The following is a 22,762-nucleotide window of genomic DNA, read 5'->3' as shown; positions in this document are numbered from 1 at the left end:
CTTTTGTTTTTGCTATTTATTTTGCGTTTTTTGTTTTTGAGGCTTTTTCGGTTAATTTGTTTTTGTGGAACCCAGTTCAGCTACTGATTGAATGCAGTGTGACTGCAGAAATGGATAAAAGCCCCTCATCCAAACAATGACTATCAGCAGTGCAGATAAGAATTATTTTTTTTAAAAAAAAAATCATCTACAATACTGTCTTATTTATTTTATAGTACAGTACATTGATTATTGCTTTCATTTTATGCATCAATGGTCTCGTTAGATAGTAAAATTCATGTTAAATTGCTGTTTTAGGGGTTGTTTTTAAAAGTCTGAAACGGATTAATCCGTTTTGCTTTACTTTCTATGGGAAAGTGCACCTTGGTTTTGGAACAGACTTCCAGAATGGATTAAGTTTGAGAACCAAGGTACCACTGTACTTCCCATGTGACCAGAGTTAACCAATCACATGTACTGTATGGGAGAGAAAGAAGTAAAGAGTCAGAATTGCACATGATTTGGCTTCCTAGCTGAAATATAGCTCCTCTGCCAACAATCAACCTACCAAAACCATCCATTGGATAGAAGGTGGCACTTAGTTGCTCGCTTCAGAAATGGGAGCAAGGTGGTTGAGTCCCGCCAGTCCATTGAACCCCGTCCCCCAGGGGTCGGGAAGGGAGAAATACGGCCGGGCCGAGAGGCTCTCGTTGTGGCCCAGCGCGAAGGCAAGGAGGCCTCCGTTCCTCTCCACGTCCAGGTGCGTCCGCCCAAAGAGCTTCATTTGGGTTTCCTCAAACTGGCTCTCCAGCTCTTGCAAATTCAGAGCGTTCTTGGCCCCGTCCATAAAATGCTTAGGGCTGGGGCCCGGAAGGCACATGGCCGCGCTGCCAAGATGGCTGCTCATCTCCTGGAGGGCCGGAGGCACCAGGAAGCTCTTGTCGTCCGGCTGGCCGTTCTGCGCAAAGAGCAAGCTGGCCGTTCTCCAGGTGGCCGGCTTGCGCCCCCGCCTGGGCCGGGAGATCCGGCAGCTCTGGCGCTTGATGTGGCGGTGCAGGTGGTCCGAGCGGGTGAAGCTCTTGTAGCAGAACTTGCACTGGTAGGGGCGGATGCCCGTGTGGATGCGCATGTGGTTCTTCAGGTCGTAGTTGTGGACGAATTTGGCATTGCAGTGGATGCAGAGGTAGGGCCTTTCTCCTGTGTGCTTCCGCATGTGGATCTTCAGCTTGTCCTGCCTGCAAAAAGGAGAAGCAACATTATCAGTTCGGGGCACCTCCTCTGAGACCACATAGCACCGGTCTTGAAAGACCTACATTGGCTCCCTGTACGTTTCCAAGCACAATTCAACATGCAAGTTGATATCAACATGCAGGTTGATGACGGGACCATTTGCAAATCCATTGTGCACAGAGGGAGGCAATTGCTCTTTCCTGACCTGCCCAGGTTGCATCACGCTGTTTGCAAACCCTCTGAAGGGCTGGTTCCAAGAGCACAAGCTGTGACCTTGCATGCCGGTACAGCTCACCTTGGAATGATTGGATGGGGCTGAGCTGTGGAACATGGTGGAATTATTGGGCTTATTAGTTTACAGCTTATTAGTTTACGGCAGCTAGACTGGTGACTGGGAGCGGCTGCCGAGACCACATAACGCCGGTCTTGGCTCCCAGTACGTTTCCGAGCACAATTCAAAGTGTTGGTGCTAACCTTTAAAGCCCTAAACGGCTTCGGTCCTGTATATCTGAAGGAGCATCTCCACCCCCATTGTTCTGCCTTGACACTGAGGTCCAGTGCCGAGGGCCTTCTGGCAGTTCCCTTGCTACGAGAAGCCAAGTTACAGGGAACCAGGCAGAGGGCCTTCTTGGTAGTGGCGCCCATCCTGTGGAACGCCCTCCCACCAGATGTCAAAGAGAACAACAACTACCAGACTTTTAGAAGACATCTGAAGGCTGCCCTGTTTAGGGAAGCTTCTAATTTTTGATGCATTACTGTATTTTAATATTTTGTTGGAAGCTGCCCAGAGTGGCTGGGGAAGCCCAGCCAGATGGGTGGGGTATAAATTATTATTATTATTATTATTATTATTATTATTATTATTATTATTATTAGGTCCTGACTGAATCTGTGGCCTTCAGACTACAGTTCGCAACATCACTGATGGCTGGCCAGGCCAGCTGAGATGGATGGGAGTTGTGAATCTAGCAGCAACTGGAGTCACAGGATTGAGGGAGGCTAGTTTAGGAACACAGGAATGTTCTGGAAACCAAGTCTTATGAGGAACGGTTGAGGGAGCTGGGTATGTTTAGCCTGGAAAAGAGGAGAATGAGAGGAGAAATGATAGCCATAATCAAATATCTAAAGGGCTATGGAACATGGGAGATGGAGGAAGCTTGTTTTCTCCTGCTCTGGAGAGTATGACCAATGGCTTCACGTTACGAGAAATGAGATTCTGACTCAACATCAGGAAGAATTCGACAATTCTATGATTCTGTGAATCAGATGGAGACTCTGTGGGCCATTCAGTGTTGATGGACTATAGCTAAAGGAAAAGAACCACAAAACCCTTAAGAGAAACACAACTTTGAAAAGAACAGTTAAGGGGAAACGTTCAATTAGAAACTGTATAAACACTGCTTTTTAATACTCCATAAGGTAACACGAGCATCATAAAAGAATATAAATATGAGGAGAGCACTTCTAGGCCACTGTCAATTAAATATTCTGCTCCGAAAAATGTCAACAACCAGATGCCTGTCGCAGAGGCCTTCACGTGGATCTTCACGTTTTTGAAATGTTAAGATCCCGTTTTGAATTTTAAAAATAAATAAATTATAATATGCATTTTTGAATTTATGTGTTTCTTCTCTGGAAGCTGCCTTGGGGGGCCCTTTTTGGTGGCATGTAAATAAACTGTAACAATCCCCAGGTGGGTGGGTGCCGCTTACTAAATATGGGCCCCACGATTTCAGTCTTGGTGGCAGTTCCAGAAAGTACCACAGCAATCGCTTGGCAACTGCTATACTGTATTACATTCATTGGCTCCTTTAGGTGTTTTGAAGCATCTCTAAGAGATGACTGGCTAACCTTTTTTAAAAAAAAAAACAACAACTCCAAGAATCCTTGGGTAGCTTAATCATGGAGAGAACAATACCTGTTCCTCCATACTTACTTTTCTTAATTTAGATAAAGGTAGAGGGACCCCTGACCATTAGGTCCGGTCGTGACCGACTCTGGGATTGCGGTGCTCATTTCGCTTTACTGGCCGAGGGATCCAGCGTACAGCTTCCGGGTCATGTGGCCAGCATGACTAAGCCACTTCTGGTGAACCAGAGCAGCGCACAGAAACGCCGTTTACCTTCCCGCCAGAGTGGTACCTATCTACTTGCACTTTATCTTCTAGCACTTTGACGTGCTTTCGAACTGCTAGGTTGGCAGGAGCAGGGACCGAGCAACGGGAGCTCACCCTGTCGCGGGGATTAGAACCGCCGACCTTCTGATCAGCAAGTCCTAGGCTCTGTGGTTTAACCCACAGCGCCACCCGCGTCCCACTTTCTTAATTTATTCAATTGCAAAAAAAACCAACAGTACTCGGCGTAAAGACATGGGCTACATTGTCAAATTCGCACGCACAGTTCTTTTGATGGGTCTGGCTGTTAACCAACAGGATGGTGGTTCAAGCCCACCCAGGGACAGCTGTGGGCAGGATCCCTGCATTGAAGGGGGTTGGACTAGATGACAATTCTATGATTCTAAAATGGGCTAATCTAGTTGGGATTTGGGGACCTTACTTCCAAGAACTGGATCAAGGCAACTGAAGAGAGGCCACATCAAACACAAGAACAAAAAGGCTGAGGAACCTCCAACTTTTTGCCACAGTAGATGCAGACACAAGTCAAACAAGGATTCCTGGAAACCATCTTAGAAGCCGCAAATGGACCTCGCTGTGCAGAAAGCTTAGCACACAAAGAACTGAGCGAGCAGCGAGTTCCTGGAGCCAGCAGGTGGCAGCACAAATCCACATCTCAAATCCGCACCTTTCATTCTGTTTTAAATGTAGTTAAGGGTGCTGAGAGTTGTTAGGAGACACTGGTCCTCCTCAGAGAGCTACAATTCCCAGAGTTTCCTGGAAAGAAGGACTGATGGTTAAGCCACCATGGAAATGGGAGCTCTGTTGTTCCCAAGATTCTGTGGGGGAAGCCCCAGCATCTTTTAAATATGCTTTAAAAGCATAGTGCTGACGGCAGGGAAGGTCCTACTATTTATTGGGAAGGGGCCATAACTCAGTGAACATGCCTGAGATGCAGAGCTCAGCCACCAGCATCTCTGTAATTCAGGGCTGGCTTCTGGGTTGAGGGAGCCCTGGGCAAAGTCTCATCCCATGGCTCCCATGCTGACTGGCAGCGGCTCTCCAGGACTGAGGGAGCCCTGGGCAAAGTGTCATCCCATGGCTCCCATGCTGACTGGCTCTCCAGGGTTTCCGAAATGGAGTTTTTCCAGCTCTACTTCGAGATGATGGGGGTTGGATCTGAGGCCTTCTGCATGCAAGGCAGGTTCTCTGCCACTAAGCTATGGCCCTTTCCTTAAACATGCCAATATTTGGCTTTGCAGCACTCACATATATACACACACACCGTATTTTTCGCTCTATAAGACGCACCAGACCACAAGACGCACCTAGTTTTTGGTGGAGGAAAACAAGAAGAAAAAAATTCTGAATCCCAGAAGCCAGAACAGCAAGAGGGATCACTGCACAGTTTCTGGGATTTCCCACTTTTTAGGAGGGAAAAAGTGAGTCTTATAGAGCAAAAAATACGGTATTTAACTGCCGCTATATCTGAATTGTCTCTGTTATTCCCAATTGCAATTCAATGTATCCCTGTTGTGTTTTAAGATTTTCCTGATATTGTAAGTGACGTGGAACTGGTATATGACCGTAATAATAAATTTCTAATTCTAATTTCTCAACGCATGCCCACTTTTGCTGCACCACTTCATTGGCCAGGTGCTGAACATCTTGACAGTGGCGTCACAAGATCAGTCTGAGAAACAGGGTCACAGGGAGGGCTCTTGTGAGCGCCTTTGTCCTTTGTGCAAACTCCACCCTGTTACACAGTCAGCCCGCATGGCTTCTATACAGATGGCTTGCCACTTAAAACAACAATAACAAACACTTCTCTGGTGCACAGTGTATCCTGGGTGTAGCCAAGGTCTGCTGTTTACCTTGCACACAGGTTGAGACACCCCACCCATTCCCAGCTGAAACAAAGCCGGAAAATGCATTTGATTATTGTCCCTAAGAAACCTCCAGTGGTCTGCTTCGTATGCTGTCCAAGCCCAACCAGAGCCCATAAGCAGGGCTTGGAGGTGATGGTCCTCTCCTGTAGATGCTCCTCATCAACTGATATTCAGAAGTATATGCACCTGAACATGCAGGTTCTATGTTGCTATCCTGGCTAACAGCCTTTGATCTTCCACCAGAAACACGCCTTTCATCTTCTTAAAGACACATAAGTCAGTGACCGTCACCACTTCCATGCTTCAATTACCATATTTTTCACTCTATAAGACTCACTTTTTCCCTCCTAAAAAGTAAGGGGAAATGTGTGTGCGTCTTATGGAGCGAATGCAGGCTGCACAGCTATCCTAGAAGCCAGAACAGCAAGAGGGATTGCTGCTTTCTTCAGGGCAGCGGGAAGAACACTCCTGCCCTGAAGAGGCTTTGCGCAGCTATCCTAGAAACTGCGCAGTGATCCCTCTTGCTGTTCTGGCTTCTGGGATTCAGAATTTTTTTCTTCTTGTTTTCCTCCTCCAAAAACTAGGTGCATCTTATGGTCTGAAGCGTCTTATTGAGCGAAAAATACGGTATGTGTTTGTATGAAGAAGTCCTCCATTTACCCATCCTAAATCTTCCAAGATTCAGTTTCATCGGCTCTCCCTGAGTTCTAGCATTATGAGCGAGGGAGAAAAGCTTCCATCTACCCATAACTTTCTCGTCCCCGTTTTGTGACACCTCAACCTGCACCGACTCCCTGCTGAATCATTTCTTCTTCTGGACTAAAAGACCTCCAACCCTTTGATCTGTTCTTCTAGGAAAAGTTTTCCAACCCTTCATTCATTTAACAGTGCAATTTTACGCTTCTCTGCTCAGGCATCTACAGTGGTGCCTCGCAAGACGAAATTAATTCATTCTGCGAGTTTTTTCATCTTGTGAATGTTTTCGTCTTGCGAAGCACCACTGTGCATTGACAGTTTCCCATAGGAATGCATTGCCGGTTTTTTTTTAAAGGCGCAAGACGTTTTTGTCTTGCGAAGCAAGCCCATAGGGAAATTCGTCTTGCGCAGCAACTCAAAAAACGAAAAACTCTTTCGTCCTGCGAGTTTTTCGTCTTGCGAGGCATTCGTCTTGCGAGGTACCACTGTAATTCAATGGGACTTATTCCAACGAGTGCGTGGCCAATCTGGTACCCTCCGGGTGGGACTACAAAGCTCATCGTTGCTGGGCTTTGGCCAAAACATCTCAATGACGCAATGCTGGCTATCCCTTCTGCATGTTTCCCAGCAATGCAATGTCTTTTTTGGGGTGAAGCACCAAGGACTGTGCACCCCTTGTTCCCTCTCCCCCCGCAATCCATTCTCCATCACCCTCAACTTTTACACCATAAGCTCCTCCATGTAGAGGGTGTGCCCCTTTTGTCTTTGTGAGAAAGTGCCATGTCAACTGATGGCACTATAATCATCATCATCATCATCATTATTTATTATTTATACCCCACCCATCTGGCTGGGTTTCCCCAGCCACTCTGGGCAGCTTTCAACAGAATATTAAAATGCAATAGTCTATTAAACATTAAAAGCTTCCCTAAACGGGGCTGCCTTCAAATGTCTTCTAAAAGTCTGGTAGTTGTTGTTCTCTTTGACATCTAGTGGGAAGGCGGGCGCCACCACCAAGAAGGCCCTCTGCCTGGTTCACTGTAACTTGGCTTCTCGTAGCAAGGGAACTGCCAGAAGGCCCTCGGCGCTGGACCTCAGTGTCCAGGCTGAACGATGGGGGTGGAGATGCTCCTTCAGATATACAGGACCGAAGCCGTTTAGGGCTTTAAAGGTCAGCGCCAACACTTTGAATTGTGCTCGGAAATGTACTGGGAGCCAATGTAGGTCTTTCAAGACCGGCGTTATGTGGTCTCGGCGGCTGCTCCCAGTCACCAGTCTAGCTGCCGTAAACTAATAAGCTGTAAACTAATAAGCCCAATAATTCCACCATATTCCACAGCTCAGCCCCATCCAATCATTCCAAGGTGAGCTGTACCGGCATGCAAGGTCACAGCTTGTGCTCTTGGAACCAACCCTTCAGAGGGTTCGCAAATAGCATGATGCAACCTGGGCAGGTCAGGAAAGAGCAATTGCCTCCCTCGGTGCACAATGGATTTGCAAATGGTCCCGTCATCAACTTGCATGTTGATACCAGTCCAAGGATGCATGAATCATGGCTTGGCATGATGCAGTCCTTAAAATAAAAATTAAAAAATCCACACACAACTGCAGCAGCACTTTAAACTACTGCTACGGTCTTAGCATTTATTTTTGCAACGCCAGGACACTTGGCACAAACCTGGTGCCACCATGGACTGGGGAACCCGTAGTGCTCTGGAGATTGCCGAACTCCCAACCCCCCCCCCCATCATCCATCACCAGGGGTCATGCTGGTTGGAGCTGATGGGAATTGGAGGCCATTGATAATCTGGAGAGACATAGGTTCTCTGTCTGATTTTGGAGCCAACTTCTAAGGCCACAAAGCCATCTTAGTGGATCCCAGGAAGCCCTGCCAGACTGTAATTGAAAAGTGTCAAAACATTTTTGTTCATAAGGAAAATGAGCCTCCCATTTTCCTTATGTAAAGTATTGCACTTGGGCAAAAAAAATGAGAGGCACAAATACAAGATGGGTGACACCTGGCTTGAGAGCAGTACATGTGAAAAGGATATAGGAGTCTTGGTTGACCACAAACTTGACATGAGCCAGCTAAAAAAGCCAATGCAATTCTGGGCTGCATCAATAGGAGCATCTAGATCAAGGGAAGTAATAGTGCCACTGTATTCTGCTCTGGTCAGACCTCACCTGGAGTACTGTGTCCAGTTCTGGGCACCACAGTTCAAGAAGGACACTGACAAACTGGAACGTGTCCAGAGGAGGGCAACCAAAATGGTCAAAGGCCTGGAAACAATGCCTTATGAGGAACGGCTAAGGGAGCTGGGCATGTTTAGCCTGGAGAAGAGGAGGTTAAGGGGTGATATGATAGCCATGTTCAAATATATAAAAGGATGTCACATGGAGGAGGGAGAAAGGTTGTTTTCTGCTGCTCCAGAGAAGCGGACACGGAGCAATGGATCCAAACTACAAGAAAGAAGATTCCACCTAAACATTAGGAAGAACTTCCTGACAGTAAGAGCTGTTCGACAGTGGAATTTGCTGCCAAGGAGTGTGGTGGAGTCTCCTTCTTTGTCTCCTTCTTTGGAGACTTTAAGCAGAGGCTTGACAACCATATGTCAGGAGTGCTCTGATGGTGTTTCCTGCTTGGCAGGGGGTTGGACTCGATGGCCCTTGTGGTCTCTTCCAACTCTATGATTCTATGATTCTATTCTAGGAGCAGTGTTACTTTAAATGTGAATTGTGACTGATGCCCACAGCACTTCCTCAACATTCCAGATGTGCTCACCGGCATGAAAAGGCAGACCTTGCCTTGCTAAGGGTGGAAGTTAAAGCCACCCTGTTGCTGGTGGTCTTCCTAAATAAGCATCAAGTTGACTACTGGGGGAAATGGGATGGTGAACCTTTGATATGATCTGCTAGTGCTCTTCTTGTGAATATACTTCCTCCCTAAAGTGAAGTGTGTGCATGCTCGTGAGAAAGATTCCACATCAGATCATGGGAAGCCATAGTACAGTCATACCTCAGGTTACAGACGCTTCAGGTTGCATTTTTTTTGGGTTACGGACCCACCAAAACCTGGAAGTACCAGAACAGGTTACTTCCAAGTTTCGGGGGTTGCGCATGCGCAGAAGCGCTAAATCGTGCTTTGTGCATGCTCAGAAGCACCGAATTGCGAGACGCGCCACTGTGGGTTGCAAACGCTGCAGGTTGCGAATGTGCATCCCGCATGGATCATGTTCACAACCCGAGCATCCGCTGTACCACTCTATTTTGCCTTGGCCAGACTGCATTTAGAATAGTGTGTCCAGTTTGGGGCGACACAGTTCAAGAAGGATATTGATAAGATGGGACATGTGAGAAGGGCAACCAAGATGATCAAGGGTCTGGAAACCAAACCTGATGAGGAACGGTTGAAGGAGTCTGGAGAAGAGGAGACATGATAGCCATCTTCAAATACCTAAGGGACTGTCATATGGAAGATGGAGTAAGTATGTTTTCTGCTGCTCTGGAGTGTAGGGCTTGAACCAATGGCTTCAAGTTACAAGAAAGGAGATTCCAACTAAACCCCAGGAAGAACTTTCTGGGAGTAAGAGCTGTTCAACGATGGAGCAGACTCCCACAAGAGCTGGTGGACTCGCCTTTCTTGGGTCTCATTGAGTCATCTAGTCATCTGCAGTGGTTGGACCAGATGACCCTCTTCCAACTCCACAAATCTGATTCTCTGATCTGAATGTGCACGTGTCTCTTTGAGTTTTGTATATAATGCCCTGCACTTCTTAGGAAATCCTTACTTACTAGGTGAGGCCTGCTGTATAAAAGAGCCTTGCCATCTTTAACAGGAGAACCCAGACCCTTGTTTTTGCAATGGAAATGTCAGGTGGTAGCAACAGAGAAGGTACTGTAATAGGGGTCTATTTGCATGCCAGAATATACTTCCAGCCCCCAGACTGCAACTACAATGAATGATTGCTGGGTACCAATGGCCTCTTGAAATTCTCTACCCTATTTGTGGAACAATATAGTGGTGGGTCCACTATTCTATTCTATTCTATTCTATTCTATTCTATTCTATTATTATAGGGACCCGGGTGGCGCTGTGGGTTAAACTACAGGGCCTAGGACTTGCCGATCAGAAGGTCGGCGGTTCGAATCCCCACAACGGGGTGAGCTCCTGTTGCTTGATCCCAGCTCCTGCCAACCTAGCAGTTTGAAAGCATGTCAAAGTGCAAGTAGATAAATAGATACCACACAGGCGGGAAGGTAAACGGCGTTTCCGTGCGCTGCTCTGGTTCGCCAGAAGCGGCTTAGTCATGCTGGCCACATGACCCGGAAGCTGTACGCCGGCTCCCTCGGCCAATAAAGCAAGATGAGCGCTGCAACCCCAGAGTCGGTCACGACCGGACCTAATGGTCAGGGGTCCCTTTACCTTTATAGTGGTGGGTGGGGGCCAGGGTCCATTTTTTCTAAGGGCAAGAGAAATTCTTCAGCTGTTCCTTGGGGTTGAGGGTCTCCATGAACAGTGACAGAAGCGCAGCTTCTTTCTTTCCCTAATTTTGTTTGAAGGCAGCAACAAAAGAGGGGCAATGCCTAGCTGTCTTTCACTCAGTCAGAACATTGGTTCATCTAGCTCAGGCCTGCCTATGCTGAACAACTGTGAAAGTCCAGGATTTCAGGCAGAAATCTTCCTCTGTCCTGCCTGGGGGTGCCAGGAATTGAACCAGAACTAGCATCTCCACCCCCATGGTTCTACCCGGACACAGAGGTCCAGTGCCGAGGGCCTTCTGGCGGTTCCCTCACTGCGAGAAGCAAAGCTACAGGGAACCAGGCAGAGGGCCTTCTCGGTAGTGGCACCCACCTTGTGGAACACCCTCCCACCAGATGTCAAAGAGAAAAACAACTACCAGACTTTTAGAAGACATCCGAAGGCAGTCCTGTTTAGGGAAGGTTTTAATGTGTGACATTTTAATGTATTTTTAATCTTTGTTGGAAGCCGCCCAGAGTGGCTGGGGAAACCCAGCCAGATGGGCGGGGTACAAATAATAAATTATTTTTATTTTTATTATTCTACATGCAAAGCAGATACTCTCCTACTGAGCTATGGCCCTTCCTGCCAACAGAACTTGCCAACCTGGCTTTAGAGTGAAATAGACAAGCATCGAAGCACAGTCATAAAACTAACTGTATGTGTGATGGAAAAGGGGAAAGCCCATGCAACGATTTGATTCTGAACTGGCAGAGTTGGCCACAAACAACTGCTGCTGAAATTGGTTTTTGATGTGAAGTGGCAACTGCTGATTGCCGGTGGCCTTGGCGATGGGGTGCCAAAAGCCACGCCCCGGGCACGGTGCCAAATGCACACAACCAGATTGCTCGAAGGCTGCCACAAGAGGTTTTCCAAGCCTTTTCCGCCATGGTTGCTACATTCATGTCCCCTAGGTCTACTTAGCTGCTGGTGTGCAGATTGACTACACCGCACCAAATAAACTCAAGGCCAAATACTCACACTGAATGTGAGTAATCCCAAAAGCAACGTTGAGCGATGTGGGGTTTGTGCATCTTTCACACACTCAAGTGGCAGCCATGCCCAACATCTGAGTGGGTCACAGATGCTTGCACCCCTTGTAAAAGTGAGCAAACAAACCAGGATGTCTTCTGTGAACCACTGTTTCTTGTTACACCCAACCAGGAAACTATGGTTAATATAACAAGCCAAGATAGGAAGCCATGGTTAAGAGATGGCTGCAGAAGGAGGGAGTGAAGCAGGTGCATCCAAAAGGCTTGTATATATTTCAGCTTATTGAACCGAAATATGACCATCTGAGTGCTAAAGAGGCACACTGTCTGGTTCCTATGCACCCTCCCCATTCAACTCACATTAACTGCAATATATACACAATATGAGAGGAACACGGGTGGCACTGTGGGTTAAACCACAGAGCCTAGGACTTGCCGATCAGAAGGTCGTGGTTCGAATCCTCGCGGCGGGGTGAGCTCCCGTTGCTCGGTCCCTGCTCCTGCCAACCTAGCAGTTCGAAAGCACATCAAAGTGCAAGTAGATAAATAGGTACCGCTCTGGCGGGAAGGTAAACAGCGTTTCCGTGCGCTGCTCTGGCTTGCCAGAAGTGGCTTAGTCATGCTGGCCACATGACCCGGAAGCTGTACGCCGGCTCCCTCGGCCAATAAAGCGAGATGAGCGCCGCAACCCCAGAGCCGGCCACGACTGGACCTAATGGTCAGGGGTCCGTTTACCTTTACCTTTTATACACAACATCTCCAACCAGCTAGCTAGTGCATTAGATAAAATGTAAATATGTGAGAATCTTAATGTCATGCTATGTTATGGATGTGATCATTTCGATGAAAGAAAATTCTCAACAGCAGCTTTAGATGCTGTTTCTTGTCCTTGGTACCGGATTGATGCAACTCTCTGGGGAACAAAACACTCCCTTGCCTGATCTCATTGGTTCCCACACATATCCTTAGGGGAGCGTGAGACTGGGGTTTGCCCATGCCCCCAGCACCAGGGGCTTTAAGCAGCTTCTACAGGCCTAACCTTCCACTGCAGAAGAACCCTTTCAAAAATCCTCCTGGCGAATTAAATTGGACTGCAGAGGCAAATCAATTCCCAGGCCTGTTCTCGCAGATGATAATTAATGGTTAATGAGCACGGTCTTTTAGCATAATAATACTCTCAACCAGAACACGATATTGGAGATTACAACTGGGAGACGGAGATGCAGATTCCAGCCAGCAGCTTTCTGGGGGCGTCTCTGACTTTCTTCACTGCCTCCCCTTTCTCATCGCCAGCCGGCATGAGGTTGACTTAGCCTGTTAATAAAGGCACTCAGACGGCATCAGCTCCCAGTTCTGGAGGGCTCTCAGGCAACTCATTCCTCATAGGGCTCCATCTCGTACGCAGGCTGAGACCCTACCTGCCTGCAGACTGTCACGCCAGAGTGGTGCATGCTCTGGTTATCTCCCGCTTGGACTACTGCAATGCGCTCTACGTGGGGCTACCTTTGAAGGTGACCCGGAAACTGCAATTAATCCAGAATGCGGCAGCAAGACTGGTGACTGGGAGTGGCCGCTGGGACCACATAACACCGGTCCTGAGAGATCTGCATTGGCTCCCAGTACGTTTCTGAGCACCATTCAAAATGTTGGTGCTGACCTTTAAAGCCCTGAATGGCCTCGGTCCTGTATACCTGAAGGAGCGTCTCCACCCCCATCGTTCAGCCCGGACACTGGGGTCCAGAGCCGATTGCCTTCTGGCGGTTCTCTCATTGCGAGAAGTGAGGTTACAGGGAACCAGACAGAGGGCCTTCTCAGTGGTGGCGCCCGCCCTGTGGAACGCCCTCCCTTCAGATGTGAAGGAAATAAGCAGCTATCTTATCTTTAAAAGACATCTGAAGGCAGCCCTGTTTAGGGAAGTTTTTAACATTTAATGCTGTATTGTTTTTAACACTTGATTGGGAGCCGCCCGGAGTGGCTGGGGAAACTCAACCAGATGGGCGGGATATAAAAAATAAATTGTTGTTGTTGTTGTTGTTATTCCCTCATGTCTGTCCTTCCTCACCAAGTCTACCTCCTCACTGCAGCAAGAGGAAGGGCTCTTGTCACAGAATCATAGAATCACCGTAGAGTTGGAAGGGACCCTGAGTGTCATCTAGTCCAACCCCCTGCAATGCAGGAATCTTTTGCTCAACCTGGAGCTTGAAACCCTGAGATTATGGGTCCCGTGCTCTACCGACTCATCTATCCCAAGGACTGGTGGGCTCCTGCTGAGGTGTGAGCCCTAAGCAGACGCCCATTACCCGAGTTCCCATAGCGTACAAGTGACGCTATTAAAAACAGACCTGGGCCACACCTGCACCATCCATTTAAAGCACTATTATATCACTTTAAACAGCCACGGTTTCCCCTGCAGAATCCTGTAAACTGTGGTTTGTTAGGAGTACAGAGTGTTTGTTAAGTGAGCTGAGAGTTTTTAGGAGACTCCTATTCGAACTGATTTCTTCGCACTGAGGAATGCTTTGTGCAAAGATGAGGAACATATTTTCCTCCAGAAGCTGTTGAACTTCAGCTTCCATCATCCCTGACCTTTCAACCTTTTAATTGGGGTTGATGGCAGTGGGAGCCCAGCGACACCTGTGGGTCTACATTTTCTCCATCCTTGGGCCAAGGCATTGGACTAAGACCTGGGAGATCATGGTTCAGGACCCCAGTTGTCCATGACGCCTACTGCATCTCCTCCCAACCTACCTGTCAGGGTTGCTGTGAGGATTAAGATGGGGGGGGGGGGGGAGAAATCACTACCGTATTTTTCGCTCTATAAGACACACCAGACCATAAGACCCACCTAGTTTTTGGAGGAGGAAAACAAGAAAAAATAATATTCTGAATCTCAGAAGCCAGAACAGCAAGAGGGATCACTGCGCAGTGATCCCTCTTGCTGTTCTGGCTTCTGGGATAGCTGCGCAGCCTGTATTCGCTCCATTAGACGCACACACATTTCCTCTTACTTTTTGGGAGGAGAAAAGTGAGTCTTATAGAGCAAAAGGTACACATGACAGCCTGAAGTCTTTGTAAACAGAACAGGATAAAGCATGCACTCATTATATACCACATAGGGAAAAAAATATTATAACTGCTGGGGTGTCTAGTATTTTTTTAACGTGTGCAGACCTGGTAAATCGGACTTCACAGATATTGCACATATATGGCTTTTCCCCCGTGTGGGTCCTCATGTGCCGCGGCAGCTTCCCGGCTCCCATGATTATTTTGTTGCAGATGGGGCACTGCTGGGAAGCCTTGGGCTTGATCTTCCTCTCTTCCGGCCACCGAGGAAAGACTCCCCCAAAATGGGCAGCGCTGAGGAAGTTCAGGTAGGCTCCGTAATCATTCTCCGCCTTGATGTGCCCCAAATGGGTCACCGGGTTGTTGGCAAACATGTCCTTGAAGAGGTCATTGGGGAACGGGGCAGGAGAAGGTTCCTCCTTCTCCTCCTCCTTGATCTTCCTCTTCCGGATGACCAGATCCAAGGGGCCATTGTCCACCTGCTGCTCCTCCACCTGGGAAAAGGCGCCAAAGTCTCCGTTCCACAAGTGCGGGAAGAGGTCAGGGACAAAGGGAGACAGAGCCGGCCTCCGTTCTGGCATGCTAGATTTAGGGTACAAGTTCTCTCTTAGGAGGGACTCAATGGAGAAGTCTCTTATCACGCCCAAGGAGCCATTCGAGTTGTTCGCCTGAAAATGGTTGGAGAACCCACTTGGTCTCTCTGAGTAAGCTTCCTCTGCGAGGTCAGATTTGGAAGGACTTTGGTGGCAGCCGACGTCTTGGACGTCTGGTAGGTTCTGGTTTGTGAAGTCTCCCACGTCCTCTTCTTCCTCGTCCTCCTCTTCTTCCTCATCGTCCTCTTCTTCCTCCTCCTCCTCCTCCCTCTCGTCTCCCTCCTCCAAACTGGGCTCCATGATTTCTAGGCAGACGTTGATGACACACTGGATCTCCAGCATCCTGGCCGCGTTGAGGATGTGCTTGAGGTTCGAGGTGGTGATGGTGAGGGTCGAGGTATAGGCAAACTCGAGGATTGCCGAAAGTGCTTCAGGCTTAACAAAGTCAATCTCGTAAACATAGGGCTGGTCTGCTAAAGTGCCGGTAGTGAAGAGTTTCTTAAAATATTGGCTGCAGGCAGCCAGGACAGACTTGTGGGTCCTGTATTCTTGGTCCTGGACAATGAGAATGACATCGCAGAGGAGGCCGTTGTGCCGCTGCTCGTTTAAGCCGCAAAGGACTTCGCTGCTGTGGTTTGGGAATGGGATCCCTATAAGGTCTTCAATGCCATTGGCCATATTCTCACTTAGAGCCCTAGGATGAAACACACACACACATACAAAATGAATTAGCGCATTCGTATTTATCCTTGAAGACAGCAGAGGCACAAAATCCCCAGAAAGAAAAATCTTTCAAAACCTGGGACTCAATCTGCCTTTCGGTACAGGCAATTGATCACCATCACCGCCATCTTTTAAGGGATTTGTAGATCGCTTTATAACCTCCCAAGAAGGATTGCTTGCAACCGATCAGCCCAACACAGCGCTCACATTTGAAAATTTAAAATAGTGATAAAAACAATGCAAAACATCAGTGTAGTGGTTCTAGGGGTTGCTTGTGCGTAAGCCGGTGCAAACACCTGGCTGGGTTGCCTGAGTGAACCTTTTCTGTCCGGACAGCCACTCTCCCGTGGCTGTCTCAATCGCTGGCAAAATCCGTCAGTGGGCGTTTCTTAAACTTCTTCCAGCAAAGAAGCTCTTTGACACCTAGTCTTCTCCTACTCTCTCTGCACGAAAGCCTTCTGCGCAAGGAGGGCATGGGCAGCGGAGGACCTCTACTCTCCCCGCTGGTCCCCAGCAAGGAGTCATGGGACCACCTCGCCGCTTCCCCCATCTGCCCCCCTTCTCCACTGGTGCTACGCTGATTCTCTTCCCCAAATGATGGGCTGCCTCTCCCACTCCCGGGACGCTCTCTGGGATCCCTCTGGATTTTGCTCTCTCCCTCTGGCACTGATGGCAGTTCCCTGACAATCAGGATAAAAGCAACAGACAAAACAGTTCTGAAATGGAAGGGCCATTTAGAGTGTTCCTAAAGGCCAATAGAGAGGGGGTTGTGCAAATTTTCCTGTGCTGGGCATGCCAGAACAGGACCACCTCAGAGAATGATGCTCTGATCCTGGGACTTATCAACCTCACTGTTTTCAATGCAAGAGCCGGATGCCCACGAATCCAGTCAATTCATTGGCCCACCCAGTTTTGCTCCTGGTCCTGCCCACCCTGCTACGTAGCCCCTGGAAGGTTTCTCCAGAATTTACTATTTCCTCATGTGACGTTAACATATGAGAGAGTGCTGGAGGTGAAATAGTTAAACAGGCTGCCCAGTCAGAATCCAGGGGGTGGAGTCAGAGGGACTATAAAACCAGCTCTGGGAAGGTTGAAGGGAGGAGTTTGTTGGGTGGTAGGCTGGAGTGGGAGTGAATTGGGATAGAGTCTGTGGGTAGGTTGAGTTGGTGTAGCAAAATAGGCTGAGTCAGGAACAGTTAGGGGCTAAGAAGACAAGTAAATATCTGAGAGGTGGTTTAGTAAGTGAGAGCAGGGAGCGGAAGTTATAGGTCTGGATAGGCAACTCATGATTGTAATTGACCGATACCGTTTATGAAACCACATGCTTGTTAAATTGCAATAAATAAACAAACAGAAGTTTATGTTCCAGTTTAACCTGACTGGACTCAGTATTGTACCAGGTAGGTCCTGGCTGGTGGCAGCGAGAAATAAAGTGGTGGCACAGGGATCAATAGTCTGGGGACCCTGTCTGATCGCCACACGCCACCCCATCAATATTGCCATGCTTACCTAGGCTATAGATTCCAGCTTACGTTGACACTGAATTTTTATTTCCTGTCCCCAGCACAAAGCGTCCCCCACCACCAGTGGCGTAGCGTGGGGGTGCAGGGGGGGCCGGCCGCACCAGGCGCAACATCTGGGGGGGCGCTCGCACTCGCAGCTCTCTGCCCCTACCTGGCTCACTCACTCTCTCTCACTGCAGTGCTGGCTGTGCGAATCCGATCCGAGCCGCCGGGTCGCCGCCCACTGTGGAGGGGAGAGTGCCAGGCGTGCGGTGCGGTGCGGTGCGGTGCGGAGAGAGAGCGAGGGACTATCTGGGGGAGGGACAGTGCAGCGGGGGGGGCGCACATTACTTGCCTTGCCCCGGGTGCTGACAACCCACGCTACGCCACTGCCCGCCACCTTCCCACAAAGGTGCCTCCCTGCCCTTCCCGTCTCTGCTTCCCCACCCCAGATGCCCATCTATCATCTCACTACTCCTGCGGTCCTTATCGCCGCCCCATCTTTGCTCCTTCAGAAAGCACATTAAGGGAATCACGATTAACATCGCTGGCTGCTCCCAGGTGCCCCAGACACATCGCGTCTCGCCGTGCGCTAGGCATTGAATTCCTTGTTCTGTCCTTCAAGGCCCTCCGTGATCTCATCCCACACCCTGCCCTCCACTCTCCCCTCCCTCCCCTCCTCTGTCTGCTCTCGGTCTTTATTTAGACTGTTCCCGACAAATGGAGCCGCCTCCCATTATTCTCCTGTGCCTTCGGCCTCCACCTTCATTTAATTATCCCTGCCGCTGCACTCCTCCTTGGTCGCAGTGTCTCCCACATCCTTCCATCCCCTGAAATACTTGTTTTGTGCCGCATGGGTTTTTCAAGCACAGAGGGTGTAGCTTCATTGCTACAGCACAATCTCTGTTCCAAATTCGGGGTTATAGGTGCAACTCTTGCTCCGATGCAGAGGGTCGGGCAGGGGCGCTGCAACACACCTGAGCGTTGCAGCACAACAAAGTTGCCCCAAGAGGTTGGGGCAGCACAGAGCGTGTTGTCTGCCTGCCTGTGTCCTGCGACAGGGGCAAGCTGACTCCTCTGTGCACTTGCTTTCAGAGGCATTGCACAATATAACAGCAGCAGCAGCAGCAGCAATTTATTTATTAGCCTCCCATATAAAATCTAGGGCTTTTTTTGTGAATTGGCGGCACCATTTTGCCTGCATACGGAGCCACGTTCCGAGAAAGAATTTGCTGATAGCGTGTATGATGGTGGTCAGGATAAAAAGGTACCCTTTACCTTTAACTTATGTGCATTTAACATGTGCACATTCAGCTTTGCAGGCTAGGCATTTTTTTAAAAAAAATAATCAAATGAAAAGGCAGGCAGCCATCTGGGGTGGGGGGTGGGGGGTGGGGAGACACCCTTTGGCAATCCTGCATTTTCACCCAAAGTGTTTTGGTATACACCTTTTGGCTTTAAGGATAAGCCTGAGGTGTATTGGTGAAAATGACATAGAAGTTTCCATTGCTGTGTATGAGGGGGAATTGGTTTGCAAAAATGTGTATATTAGGCAATACGGTGGTACCTCAGGTTACATACACTTCAGGTTAAATACGCTTCAGGTTACAGACTCCGCTAACCCAGAAATAGTGCTTCAGGTTAAGAACTTTGCTTCAGGATGAGAACAGAAATCGTGCTCTGGCGGCAGCGGGAGGCCCCATTAGCTAAAGTGGTGCTTCAGGTTAAGAACAGTTTCAGGTTAAGAACGGACCTCCAGAACGAATTAAGTACTTAACCCGAGGTACCACTGTATTGCACATAACATCCCAAGACTGGGAAAATGAGAAACTGAGAGAAACCAAAATGGGTTGTGTTTCCCATTCCTACAGGCTAAAGATGCAATGCAACTGCGCTGAAGAGCACAGATTTTCACTTAAGATCTAAACAGGGTCAGCCATGGAAGGAGTCAGTGCTAACCTTTGTATCTGGAATATTTTCTATTGGGAAGTGAGCGATAAGTAGGGATGGATGAATCTCACTTTCACAAGTTTTTGCCCTGTGTTCCAATTCATTTCTACATTAACCTGCAATTAGAAACATAAACGTTCCCTCAAAAGATGTATTTTCAGCACTGTTGCTGCTTTTGAGGCGAGCTATACCACTTGCAAATTGTACAGACTGCTCCCCTCTGTCCAGGTAGAAGGAAGATCTTTGCACCCAGAAAATTAGCTGTTGAGGAACGGGCTAGGCCAGAAACCTTTCTCCCTGGCATTTTATCTTTCTTTGTGCAGGAAACTCCTTCGCATGCAGAAGCCCTCAGCCGTGTGAGCTCCTATCCCACAATCTGACACAGCAAAGCCCACGCGCAGGTCTGCCTGTGAGAACAACATAGCCCAGGTGGGAAAAGGGGTGCCCTTAAAAACAGGTTTCTGCACATAAGGATGTCTTTTGTGCTGAATATAACCAAGGAAGTATCACGAAGGGCATTTATTAGGTGATTTCCCAAGGTTGAAGGTGTCTCAAGTTAATGGTTTAAAACAAAACTTAAATAATACAGAAAACACGGATTTAACACCACCAGAAAAACCCCAATAACCAGCCAAGCCAAAAGCTGCTGTTTTGCTTTTAATTGTTTGCTCGTTTTTATCCTGTATTTTATTCTGTGAACCGCCCTGAGATCTTAACGATGAAGGGCGGTGTATAAATCCTAATAAATTAAATTAATTGAGGAAGGTTGGCTTGCAAGAGCAGCTGCTCTCGGTTGCTGCTTCTATCCCATCTCCCAAGGCTGGCCATCCTTCTCCCACACAGTAATTGCCAAGCAAGAGAGGCTGGCTGGCTAGGAGTGTGGGCAGTGGGCATGGCGCAGAGAGATAACCTCAAGGTCTCAGCTGCTGATTGATCTTCTGTGGGCGGGAGGGAAGTGGCACGCTTGAGGAAGCCCACGCCGTAAACATCGGACTGCTCTGCAATCAGAACACATTCCTTTCCCTCCGTACCCTGAGACAAGCTGCCCTGGACTTTTCAAGGTAGAAGAGTTGTTTAAGATGCACCAGCCATCGAAGCCAGTTCTAGGTTTCCAGCAGTGGAAGGCAGAGAGGTCTCCAAATCTCTTTCACGCGTGTCCAACATGTATGTTTGCTGGTGGCTCTGGTCGTTGCTTGGCTGCTTTTTGTTTGTTTGTTTTGCTACGTTTCTGAGTAAGGAAGCATAAGCCATCCACAAGACCGGAAAGGAAAAGAAGGTTTTCTCATTCTTAGAGCCAAACAACATGTGATGTTAAGTGGAGAAGTAAAGGTAAAGGGACCCCTGACCATTAGGTCCAGTCGTGGACAACTCTGGGGTTGCAGCGTCATCTCGCTTTATTGGCCAAGGGAGCCGACGTACAGCTTCCGGGTCATGTGGCCAGCATGACTAAGCCGCTTCTGGCGAACTAGAGGAGCGCATGGAAATGCCGTTTACCTTCCCGCCAGAGTGGTACCTGTTTATCTGCCTGCACTGCATGCTTTCGAACTGCTAGGTTGGCAGGAGCAGGGACTGAGCAACGGGAGCTCACCCCGTCGCGGGGATTCGAACCGCCGACCTTCCGATCGGCAAGCCCTAGGCTCTGTGGTTTAACCCACAGCGTACATTACAAGCATGCATTTCCATGCATGCTTTACCCCAGCATATGCATTTTATGTACACATTGCTTGGCTGGATAACTCCACTGCCAAATTTAGAGAAGGGCAAATTAGTTGGCTGTGTTTCGTTTCACATTTTGTTTCGGAAAGAGGCTTAGTTAGGCTCTCTTTTCAATGCAAACCCAATCGAATTTATCCCCCAACCCTAATGCTCTGTCTCTATCTCTGCGCAGTTCAGTGTCTTCCACCCAGGCACCTAGAGGGCTAGGCCTGTTTACCTGCAGCAAAAGAACTGCGCTCTCCACACAGACTCCCACCCCACCCCTCAGATCATTTGCTAATTATCCCAACTATCCCTCTAAACAACATTGACATAAGTCTGGAGAAAAGGCCTCTCCCAGCCGCCCTTTGGCCGCCCTGACAATTCGACAGCTGTGTTGCTCTGCACTGCTGGACAGGATGCAACAGCCGGCTCTGCAGTGACCTTCAAAATCTCATGCCCTTCAGGGTGAAGCTGGCAGAAGCCGAGACAGAGAGAGGGATGAAGGTGACACCTAACAGCAAGCCGGCCATTTCTCTTCCTAGCCCCTTTCTGTTTTATTTATTAACTGGGCAGTCCTATCCAAGGCTACTCAGAAGTCAGTCCTGTTTTGTTCTGCCGGGCGTGCTCCTTGCTAAGAGTGCAATGAAGTGGTGCCTTTGGGGGGCTTGCTACCACCCAAGATGGCTTACGGCAGAGAATTAAAACCCTGCAACAATTTTTTTTTTAATGCAAATAACACGTCCCAGTAACAGAAGCTAAAAGCTTAAAACCCAGCTCGCAACACTTTTCACTGAATGGAGGTTGGAACAATTTAGTTTTTATGTTACATTTGAAAACTAATGAGAAAGGAGCCATTTGAACTTATTCTAGGCAGAGCTGCAGGGATATGGGGCCACCAACGAAAAGACCGCATCTCTAGCACACACTATTTTGATGAATGTTGACAGCAGGTCTACAAGTGGGGATTCAGAGGCCAATCTTGGGCCTGGGGGGGGCGGTTTATATGGGTGCAGGCATTCCTTCAAATAATCTGCTCCCAAACTGTTTCAGTCCCAGTCTTCACTGGCCTGGTTCTCTTCAGATGTTTTGAACCACAGCCCTCATCAGCCCTGGCTTGCTCACAATTAAAGCTTTAGTGTCAACATGCAACAAACAATAACATGGCATGGGGGTTTGGAAGGATATGTGTCTGCATGTTTATCCATTAATAATCTTTCCTTTTCCGTTTTTGTATCCTCCGACACCTGGACTAGTCACATATAAAAGCCTGAATGAAGTATAATGAAGTGTGCTGGTACCCACTGATGGGCCGTTAACACCCCAAAGGGGTGGGATCCTGAGGATTGTTTTGTCTTCCTTTTGTTCATATTCATTTTGTATGTTGCAGGATGTGCACCAAAGCAGCACATCCACCTGGAAACCTTTCCAGGTACAAACAGTATCAGAAGCGGGATTGTGTATGACTGCCCCGATATCATTATGAGCGCAAATTGTCATGACTGCACAATATAAAGGACGCTGGAGGGGTCCTAAGTACAGTCGCAGTGGCGTAGCGTGGGGGGGCAGGGGGGCCAGCCGCACCAGGTGCAACATCTGGGGGGGGCGCGCTCACACTCGCAGTGCTAAAATCAGTGCTAAAATCCACGGGTTAGGGGGCGCAAATTACTTGCCTTGCCCCGGGTGCTGACAACCCACGCTACGCCACTGTACAGCCGTACCTTGGTTGCTACTTGGACGTTTTGGCTCCCAAATGCCAAAACCCGGAAGTGAGTGTTCCGTTTTGCAAACATTTTTGGGAAGCCGAACGTCCAACGT

The 22,762-nt window shown here is 48.5% G+C and overlaps 1 protein-coding gene across 3 annotated transcripts in view; it reads right to left on the bottom strand.

Annotated features, from left to right (window-relative positions):
• Positions 1-22,762, bottom strand: part of ZBTB7C (zinc finger and BTB domain containing 7C) — a 250,850-nt gene that overhangs the window by 1,358 nt on the left and 226,730 nt on the right. For all 3 annotated transcript variants that reach the window (XM_083402877.1, XM_083402875.1, XM_083402876.1), the window contains 2 exons: positions 14,590-15,768; positions 548-1,214 (listed from right to left, as the gene is read on the bottom strand). In XM_083402877.1, the coding sequence (XP_083259003.1) occupies positions 578-1,214; positions 14,590-15,768 (1,816 nt within the window). In that variant the 3' untranslated portion in view covers positions 548-577. The remainder of the gene's footprint in view (positions 1-547; positions 1,215-14,589; positions 15,769-22,762) is intronic.

The sequence above is a fragment of the Podarcis tiliguerta genome (genome assembly GCF_965153285.1).
Source record: "Podarcis tiliguerta genome assembly, chromosome: 11".
Lineage (NCBI taxonomy): Eukaryota > Metazoa > Chordata > Lepidosauria > Squamata > Lacertidae > Podarcis > Podarcis tiliguerta.
This window is presented reverse-complemented; position numbering and strand designations above follow the sequence as displayed.